The sequence below is a fragment of the Aulostomus chinensis genome, chromosome 10 (genome assembly GCF_037954235.1).
Source record: "Aulostomus chinensis isolate RoL2024-O1b breed Wild chromosome 10, RoL_Achi_v1.0, whole genome shotgun sequence".
In the NCBI taxonomy this organism is placed as follows: Eukaryota; Metazoa; Chordata; class Actinopteri; order Syngnathiformes; family Aulostomidae; genus Aulostomus; species Aulostomus chinensis.
The window spans coordinates 24,836,796-24,847,581 of NC_141329.1; the positions used below are offsets into that span (position 1 = coordinate 24,836,796).

The 10,786-nt window shown below is 41.0% G+C and overlaps 1 protein-coding gene across 1 annotated transcript; it reads right to left on the bottom strand.

Moving 5' to 3' along the window:
- Positions 1–378: 378 nt before the first annotated feature.
- apbb1 (amyloid beta (A4) precursor protein-binding, family B, member 1 (Fe65)) lies at positions 379–9,544 on the bottom strand. Its single transcript, XM_086216573.1, has 14 exons — positions 9,388–9,544; positions 8,129–8,776; positions 7,307–7,512; positions 5,923–5,982; positions 5,629–5,708; positions 5,467–5,533; positions 4,944–5,090; positions 4,659–4,786; positions 3,811–3,925; positions 3,639–3,723; positions 3,473–3,553; positions 3,212–3,327; positions 2,855–3,031; positions 379–2,742 (listed from the first exon to the last, which is right to left on the bottom strand). Exons 2-14 carry the CDS (start codon positions 8,757–8,759, stop codon positions 2,587–2,589), a joined length of 2,049 nt encoding a protein of 682 aa, XP_086072699.1. The 5' UTR covers positions 8,760–8,776; positions 9,388–9,544; the 3' UTR covers positions 379–2,586.
- Positions 9,545–10,786: the final 1,242 nt, after the last annotated feature.

Consider the following 10,786-nt stretch of genomic DNA (forward strand, 5'->3'; position numbering starts at 1 on the left):
TGGCAGTGTTGATAGGAATTGGTCGTGTGGGGGGTGCTTCTCTCTCTTTTTCTTTTTTAATGTTCAGGCACAATGGCAGGTCTGTCGATACATATGGCGAAACCAATGTCAGCAGTCCAATGTATATGCTAAAGGAGCAGACAGGTTATGAGGCCTCTTTTGCATTTTAATGGAAAAGCTGGGAATGACTGATAACGCCATTGATAGAAATGGAAAAAACCTGAACGCGACCAAAAGGAGGAATTTTCAGCTTCTATGATCCAAATATGCCCTTTGAGAACTAATCTCTTCAGATTCCCTTGGCTTCACACAGCAAACCCTCATCAGCTGATTGCATGATATCAAAAAAACAAAAGCCACAAGATAAACAGCTATGATATGTTGACATTTATTGTGCAGTGACTTTTATATACATACATTTTATACACCTAATTTACATGAACAGAAATAATTTAATCTGCTAATGTTCTTAAATTCATCTGGCTTTAGTGTTGCCATTGACTGGATTGCAGCAAATTGGAGAAAAATCACAATAATTCCAAGTGACACGAGAGTGACGAGGCAGTAACAGAGGTTTGAGTCTATTTTATCTCAAATACATATAAAGAAGCAGTTGGTAGGAGTTTTAGTGTTCAAATACTTCTAAAATGTCAAAAACATCAACAGGAATCGATGCGATGTTTTGCAGGGTCAGAAGACAGATGTCACATCATGCTTCCGAACACGCTGCCGGTGACGTTTTCTTATCTCTCTAGTTTTAATTTATGTTTTTAGAAGTTAAAAAAACTCGAGAAAGATGCAGTTTAAAATCACTCAATGTTAATGGATGGAGGTTTAATTAAAAGTAAAATAGCTTAATCTAGAAACAGAGGTTTAACTTTGTTTCAAAAGACGCTTCATTCTCAGCATATTCTTTAATCCTTTCAGGTCACAAATTTCCTGCATTCCATACATTATTTTGAAATGACAAGTAATTTGATTTGGTCTGTGATTGCGGCTTTGTTTGTCACCTTTTACAGCTCAGCTACCCTGAGGATGTTAGCAAGCAGCAACCAATGTCACAAAGGAAAATGTCCGCAGCTATAAAATGACTAAAAATCTTACAAACTGCGCCTTTAATAATATAGATGACTGACTATTGTGCTACATACAGTATTGATTACAGACAAAAGGTAAAATACAAGTTGGATAGTAAGTGTGTTCTTTATAAAAACTAAATCTAAAATAATGTGAAAAATCATCTTAAATTTATGTCCATTTTAGTGTGTGTGTAAACAATAGAAATACAATAACTGGAGAGGTCAGGGTCCACACGTGCCAAAATGTGTCGAGGAACAAAGTACACATGTAAAACACTTGAGAAGTCGTCTCTAGGTTCCCATATACACAAACTGTAAATACAAACATTAATCTGCACTCGTTTTCAGTCTAACATTCTACTGCTAGTTTATGATAAACACTGACACTAACTAGAGTGACATGCTAGGAAACACGAGAACACCACACCACCTCCAGCCGTTTACCGTACAGAAACACGGATAAAGAATTTATAGGATACATTGATGGGTCTTAAGCACTACACTGCTGCGAGCAGCGATAAATCTAAGCTACTAAAACATGCAGCTTGTGGTGAATTCTACAGTACTATTCAGCAGTTGGTGGTAAACAGCTGCAAGAGAACCCAGAGTTTGCATTTCTTATTACTATCATTTCTAGGACATGGCAATGATTTACAACATGGCTCTGTTCTTCCATTAGCCTTGCACCCGATGTAGCCAGACTCTCTCTCATGGACACATAATGACATGGCAGCCATCTTATCACCACACCACACAGGAACATCTGATTATTGCACACTAGCACTGAACTTGCAAATGTTCATGCAGAAATGTATGATAGAGACACAACACTGAAGTCAGCTCACTATGTGACAGATGACCAGACAGTTCTTTGGAAGACTAAAATGCATTGTTTAGGTGGATCGAGGACATGTAATTAGGTGGCACACTACCGATGCGCCTACAGCGCTTGAATTACAACCTAGGGTGGTAGAGAGAGGTACAATGATCTATAAAAATCAACAGTGGGATACTTGACACCATGTGACAACGACTGAGTTACAGTACTTTCTTTAGACGGTAAAAAGGGAGTGTTAAGAGAGGAGAACTGCACAGAGGAAAGAAAAGGTTCGAAACAATTCCTGTGAGAATCTAGTGACCTCTTTTATGAGCAAATTCTAGCATCGTTTAGTATGTAAAATATATTACATCCATATCTAACATTCATCGCATTGTTTCTGTTAAAACACAAAAATAGTTAAATCACAGAAAGAATCCCAGCAAAGAAAAAAATAGATGCCAGGGTTTCATCTGTTTTGGAGATGAGATTTTAAAATTGTTGTATAAAGTAAAAGCTCAAAAAAAAAGGAGATGAATTCTCATTTTTAGGTTGTACATTTTTCCCACCAACTAGACAAGACGAGTGTAAGGCGTAACTGTGGCAGAGGGATGAGAGGAGATGTGAGTGCGAGGGGTCTGTGGTGATGAACCTTGTGTTTAATGGACTGTGGCTCATCCTGGCTCCAATTCAAGGGGATTGGGAGCCTGACCTGTAGCTCTTAAAGCTGCCCAGCAGACTCTGGACTCCCTTTTTGACCCGTCGAGCCACAGAGTCAGCCGGAGGTGTGGGCAGACAGGAGGCTAGGCTAGGCGGGCGTGCATCCAAACATTTCTGGTAGCGAAGCTGTAATAATATCACACACAGCAGTTAATCAATCTTCTGCAGACTAGACCTAAACAATCGTGGTGACAAGTCTGACAGGATTAATACCGACGTGCGTTTGTTTAAAACTCACCATGCAAGCAGCCTGCACAGCTTCACTCAGACTGGCAGCGTTGGGTTCGCACCAAAACTTGTGACAGGTGAAATCTCTGGGACCTTCCGCCATGATGAACGCAAAGGTGTGAACATCTTTCCCCACACCCATGAAAGACAAGAAACGCACCCTGCACTCCGACAGCACCTCCTCGGTCTGGAGTTCAAGACATGAAGATGGTTGTCAATAAGTTCTTAAGCTACATGTTCAAGCTTTGCAATTTTGATTTCACATTCCCATATTGAAATAATGTGCAACTGCTCAAAAGAGAACAGAAAAAGTTACTGTCTATGCAGAGGAAACCTCAGGCAGCTTTAGTTGACAACCATCCATTACCTGTCTTGAAAGTATTGTGAGCGTAGCAGGTGCCACATTCACAGACACGGGGATCCAGTTGTTTTTATCTTTGCCATCCATCGCTGCCTCTAACGCATCGTTGATGACATCCATACCTTTAGAAATGCATAAGAGAAAAACACACCCGGGGCACTTAATAAAATAACAACTCATTATTAAAATGAACAGACAAAAAGGTGCCAGAACATTTCAGAGTCGGTGATTAAATAAATCATGACACATTTGAGAGGGTTTTCTTACCCACAGGCTTTGCCACAGGCTCACTACCAAGATAATAAACATGGAAGCGCTGGAAAAGTTCATTTTTTGGAACAGGAAACTCTGGTGAGAGAAGAGGAGGGATTGAGTGATGTTTGGCAGGAGGTGAAATGAAAAAGAGTAAACCTTTAAAGCATCTTTGCTTCACCTTCAACAGGGATGACTCCAGGTTTACCCGGGTCAGAGCTAAGCCTGCTGACCCCTGGCTTGGCTGCCTTTCTCTCCATCATTATCTGACATCAAAGAAAGTACGAAAAAGTAAGAAAGGATTGAAGCCTTATGTTGAAATGACAATGACAGCTAATTTAACAGGGGCTGACCTTTGAGCACATCTCATGTAAACTGGTAGCGATGTTCTTGGCAGGTGAGTCACAACGGAAAACATGACACTTCAGAACCTGGGTCAGGTTGTCCCGGGCCACATAAGCGAAGTCCCTGTCGGTGAAACCAACCGCACATGTCAGTGACACAGTCAGTGCAAATCTGTTCATGAGCAACACACACACACACACACACACACACACACACACACACACACACACACACACACAACACACAAACAAACAGCATAACAAGTAACAAAATCACATGACAGTGAACAAGTAAAAGTCTTTGTAGTATACCTTTCCCTGTTCATGTTGGAAAAGGCAGCATGAAAGGAAAAAAAAAACATGACTGTTAGAATACAGTGATTCAGACAGGAGGGAACAACAGGACCAATCAGGGCTGTCTGTAATGTTCTTAACAATCCAGCAGAGGGCAGAAGAGAGCACCCACCGGGGGGTCCTCAGCTTACTGCTGTCTATGGCCCAACCAACCCTGAAGCTATAATTGGATTTTCTTCAAGGTTTTAAGTATAAATTTACACTGGTCCCCAAAGATTTACTACTTATAAATGACGGTAAGCGCTGTTTGTTTTCTCATTTAATTGAAGACAAAAGAAACCCACAAAAGTTATGGAGTAGAATATGAATAAATGCAGCGTTGGCCTCCATTTGAAATTTAAAAAAAAGGCAAGGTTCTCTTTATACCATGCAAATAAAATTGTTAACTGGCCAACAATCAAACAAAACTTTTCCAAGTATGTTTTGTTAAAAGTAGGTGAGAAGTTAGGTGACAGAATGAATAATGTGACTGTTTAGTGATTTCTGTTTTGCTTTGTCCTGACCTTCCATTGTCTCTGCCTACACCCCACACACGGATGCTGCCAATGGGCTGAGTATGAAGCAGAGTCTGGCCCAGGGGGTCAATCAAGTTCATTGTGTCATTCTCCAGCACCATCAGCATATCCTTTCCCTGTCAAACACACAAGCACACACACAGAATGAGTTTTTATTTTCATAACATGATCTATCAGCTGTTTGGGGTCAGGGGAGGGTATGAATACAATAAAATTAATAAGATGCTCAAAAACATTTTAGATGTATTGAAATTGTCTATAAAATCGCCTCACCTCTCCCCAGATTCCTGCAGTGTCGTGCAGGTTGTGTTTGTGGTAAGAGAGCTGCCGGATGCAGTTATTGACAGCCACGCTGCTCTTGCCCGGAGCCATGTCCTCCTCAGACATCTCCACCCAGCCCAGGGAGCGCACCGCAAAACACTGGCAGCACAAACCTCCAGAGTTAATAACATTCACCGTCTCTCTTCTACACTCATTTAGCTGAGCTGGTTACATAACTACTGCAAAAAAAATGTTCCATTGGCTAAAAACGTGCAAATACAACAATATAACAAAAGTTAGTGTCAGCTTGTTGAATATATGCAAAACAAATCGACTGCAATTACAGCACAATATGTGCATCCAAGCCCAAGAAAACATTCTCTCCATAACACACAAAAAATGTGAAGTATTTTTGGAGCTATTTTGAGCCATAATGCAATGAGACCAATTCCAGTTCTAAGAAGGCATTTGTGATGACAGCACTGCTTAATTTACTATTAATACATTTACGAAATACAATATGAACATAATTTACCTTAGTCTCTAAATCTGTGCGGAGTGGAGTTAGCTTCTCTTCCTCCTCGGACTGGGAGCAACTATAGCTACAAAAAAAGAAAAGAGAAAAAGGACAGAAAATCAGAAAATAAGAGATGAAAATAGAACAAGAATAGAACTAAATCAGTGTGACACGACATACTTCAGGTTGATGGATGCATAGCGTAGAGTTGCTCCTTCAAACTCCTTCAGGCTTTGATCAGATGCCACCTCTGCCTCCTCCTGGGAACACAGATCAGAGGAAAAAGTTCAGCTCAGTGTTATTAGTCAAATGTAGGTTAGCACTCAGTCACTGGGGCCAAGAATTTATTTGCAACTATGAGTTATAGGCTACATTACTAGCTACTGTTGACCCATATAGGCATTTATGGATAAAAGTAACAAAAATGCAAACAACGAATCAAGCACGCTATATTAAATTGTTGGCATGATGTACCTTCCACAGTTCTCCCTCACAAGCTCCTTCATCTGCGCTGGAAAACTGAGCCCAGGATTCCTGAAAAATGTAAAGCAACCATCAGTGTCAGCAGTCGCACACTGCTAGGTGCTGGTTAAGGATCCGGTTCCCAGCGAGCAACACACAACGATTCAAAGATATTTTATTAAATCTTTCAGAGCTCTAAAATGCAATTCCATTTTTAATCAAGGCATTTCTTGTAGCGGTTAACAGTTCTTTGATGATTTGTTATATTCTTAAAGTTAAATGTCGGGTACCATTAATGAGGCAGCAAGACATTCCTGAAGTTATTTAAAAGGACATTTGTAGCAGTTACCCCTCCCTCATGTGCATTTAGTTCAGGGAAGAATTCAACTCATCATTCCAGCAAACAAGAATGGAATTTGAAAAAAACACTTGGGCTACCTCGAGAGATCAATGTGTTCTAATGGGGGAGTGAAGGGCTGTAAATCCTTCAAATAATAACTTTGACACTGCTGTTTGTTTCTGTGCCAGCCAGCCAGCCCCACCCCCCACCCCCCAACCGACAATTGACAGAAAATTGGCTGATCTTGGGTGTTTTCTGCTGTCGGTATCCACTGATGAAGCTGTAGTGGTTGCTGCTGCTTGACTGCCACTGTCAATGCAATTATCTAGAAAAATAAATGACAGGTTTCTCAGCCCGATGCTAACTGTGTCCTCAGTACCTGCTCAAAGCTCAGTAACTGCAGGTCAGGTGTTTCAACTCGGACTCGAGCCCACAAGTTAGCTGCAGCAGCTGACTTGCTGAAGCAGACAATACACTACACTATTAAGAATTACTGAGTGCTGCATGAGTCATGGGGTACACACACACACACCCTATCATTTTTCATAGTCATTAACAAAGTAAGCCCAGACTCTCAAGTGTCTTGCTTTGTCAGCCCACTGATCACAACACTTGACATTTTAAAATTCAAGACCTAGCATGATTTTAAAAGCCTTGAGACAATTTCAGATTTCAAATATCAAAAATGTAGGGAGTTTGCCCCTTTTGTAGTAAACAAGGTAAATCTAATGGCTGCCAGCAGGATGAGTACAGCTGGAGGCTCTGGTGCAGCTGCAGCCCCATTACACTAAACTACAGTGACTTACTACCTACGTCTGAAAGCATCAGATTATACCTCCACTGCTTGAAGTGTTGTTTTATGACTAAACAACAACATTAGCTTGTAGGCTCACATGATCCCCTAAAAAAAATTATACATTCAAAGAACTGTGGGAACTCTGATGAAAGGGATTCAAAAGGATTGTCATAGAATCGATACTGGATTTGAGTTGGATAAAATTGTATTAAAATTCCTTTGCAGCAGTATCTCGCTCAAAAATGAGTATTAGACTTCACCTCAGGCTCCTCACAAGGTGTGGTCTCCAGGGACATGGTGGAGGACATCATAGAGTCACCAACTTTACTCAGGGGTGAGGGAGGCTCCCACTGGGTGGTGCCTGTGGGGATGTGCCAGTAGTATGTGCCTGATGTATCTCGCACCCTCATCCAGCCTGAGGGGAGGTCTGTGTCCGTCTCAAAAGCATTGGAGTCCCAAAAAGACTCTGGGGGGCAAAGAGAAATCGAGAGAGACAAAAGGACAATCTTGCTCAATGTCTGCTAGGAGAGAAAGGACAAAAACAGACTCAAGCCAACTTTATAAAATGCAGTACAGGCAGAGAACTGAAATAGTTGAGGTAAAATGCCATGAAAGGTAAGGAAACTACAGCAGTAGCAGAGAATGGAGAGTGGTATTTCATTTCAAGTCATTATACAGGATTATATACGCAACCATAAAACATTTATACATCACATCTATCATGCATACAAAGAGCAGTGTATTTGTTCTCTCAATAATGCTTTTATGAAGGCCATCTGTTTCCTGTGGGCTTTTTATGTCTAAAACCAGAGTCTCCAAATAAAAGGCTCAGAAACAAACATGTGCAATTTATTCTCTCTCACACACACACACACACACACACACACTATTGTTAACATCAAATCATCAATTACTACATGCCCTTTCATCTGTGACTGGCCTGATCAGCCATTTTATGCAGTATTTTTAAGCGCGCATGTCAGGTTCTTGCAAGTTGTGACATTCAGCTTGTCATACAGGTATACTAACATGCACTACGCCATCAGTGGGACCCCACTTCACCTCACAGGGCTTTTATTTACCTCTGTTGCCATTAGGAGAAGTCTCAGCTGTGTTTTCTTGAGACACAACAGGCCAACTGGCTTCTTCATCACTAGGTGTTCCATTCATGTTGGAGAACAGGAGGCAGGCATTCCTCCCAACAACGCTGCCCTCTCTCTGAGTCTCCGAGTTACCCTGTTCTTCAGCCACTCTCTCTCTTCTAGTGACACCTGTTGTCTCTTCATCCGCCTCTGACTTTTCCTCCTTCTCTTTATCATCCTCTTCTCGGTCTTTGTCCTTTTCTTCTGTAGACTCCAGGGTGTCGATGAGAAGAGGCTCATTAAGGATGTTCTTGGACTCTTCCTGACTGAGACCAGGGGTCATTGCTATTTTTGGAGACTTGGTTTGATCGTTTCCCAGTTGTTCTTCCTGATGTGGGAAATCTTCTCTGTTCCCATTCTGGCTGATATTGCAGTTGTGGTCCTGTTCCTGCTGGTTCTCGGCTACTTTCCTCAGCTGGTTCTGGCCTTCCTTCAGCCACTTGGCATTATTGCCAGTGGACTCCTGGTCGCACCAGTGGCTGCTGTCATTCAGTTTGTTCTTTAACTCTTCATCTTGTTTCTGTTTATTTGCAACGTATGTCATATCATCATCATCATCATGTCCACCCATGGTAACTTTCCCTTGATCTGGAGACGGCGGGAGAGAAATGTTGTGATTGATTAGCACTGGCGTTAGCAAGCTAGCTAAATATTGCAGAGGTTAGCCTGCTTAGCTTCGTGAGCTTGAATGATAAAAATCAACTTACTTATCTCGAATAAAGTCAACTATGCCACCATACACCAAAATCTAAACAGCAGCATTTTAATTTGGCAACTGGAGACTGTTTCTTATTCGTCTATTGAGCCCGTTAATCCCCGCTGATACTTTCACTGTAGGCTACATACTACGACTACAGGTCGTGCTTCAACGCTTTACCTTCTACTGCCAACGCGACTCTTTTCATCTTTAGCTCAATAAAGACGAATCACAGGTCATCCAACTGCATCATTGAACAGACGGTCAGTCCGCCAGAGAGGAAAACCACAACCTAAAACCCTATTTCGGTCCATATCACCGCTAGATTAATCGGATGCCATCGCCGGGGCTATAACGGGCACCGTTCACCACCAGCAGCCGTCGTCATCTTGGCTAGGCTATTGCTAATTCTGGGTTAGCTAGCTAACGTTGTCAAACAGCAGAATTAAAGCAAACTTGCTGACAGTAATACATCGAACGAACACTCAGAACACCTACTTACCACCAACCCCGCTGGCTCTGAGATAAGCTGAACTGTGTGCGCTAACTACATATTTCCATAAATCGTGAGAGCTCCCGTTTCTAGGTGGTGGTTCTGTCAGTGGGCTCGGCTGATGATGGAGGACGAACCTGCGTCACCGACGGACGTCACAGCCAGAGCTCGCCGCTGCCAGTCATGGGATACATCAAAAGAACTCCTCCATTTAAAAATTGATTTTCAATCAGGACACGATTGATCCGGTGCATCATATCCTCAGTTTTGTTTGACTAAAACAGAGCTTCCGTGCTGAGGGCAATATTTGCAACATCTACAGCTTTCATAAGCGAAAAAGTTTAAGGGGAAAAAACTCATACCCGTATGTCAAAGAAAAAAAAATCTAAAAGTATTTCCCAAACTCTTACTCTAGCATAATGAGGGTATTTAGCACCGCTCCCAATTTTGTAAAGCTATATTATAAATTATGACTGAGTACATTTTTTACCGCCTCACCTAGAAATGTAAATGAGGACACTCAAATAAGATGTTAAGCTTTTAAACTGCTTATTGAAACCATTAAATCTCATGTACTGTTTCTTAAATTATGATGTATAAATCTTGATAAAAAGGATTATTCCATATTGTCATATCAAAATGATGTCCCACAATACATTTATAGATTTTGAAGCTTATTTGGCAGTTAAATGAATATCAGTTTGGGCTACCTGCTCACAACATTGTAAAATGAGTTGGAATCCAGTGTGTGGATATCATTCTTTCTAGTCTTTGTGTATTTTATATTCTTGCATTAAAAGATTTAACCAAACAGAAAGATGACAAAACAATTTCACATTCCGTCAAGTGTCAGGAGTATCACAATCAAGACAAATGCTGCGTTATCATGCTGACTCTTCCAGTTATCCTTTTTTTTCTCCAAGCTCCATTATGAACTCAAACATTCAAAAGGTGCCCATTCTTTCCACTTTAATATACTTTTATATTTATATATATTTATATATAAATACATACATTTGAATAAAGTCATTCATGATTTTGGCATCAACCTGTGATTCAGCACAAACAAGCTAGCTGGAGGGAAAAAAGAAGAAAAAAAACTATTTCAGGGAGGAAAACCAAACCCATGGGATTGATCTAGAATGACATTTTGTTGAAGAAAATAATCTTGCAGATCAAATATAATAAAAAAAAAACAGGTAATGAAACAACGTGACAGTTTGAAGAACATCACTACCATCCCCTTAAGGTCACAGTCACTTTCTGGTGGCAGCAGCTTCTGATGTAGCTAAAAATAAGAGGAAAAAAAAAGGGGGGGGGGGACGGGTAGTGCTCGACAACAGAACAATTTAAACTGTACCATTGCTTTCCATATTAAATTACAGTCTCGGGGTAGTATTCATTCCAG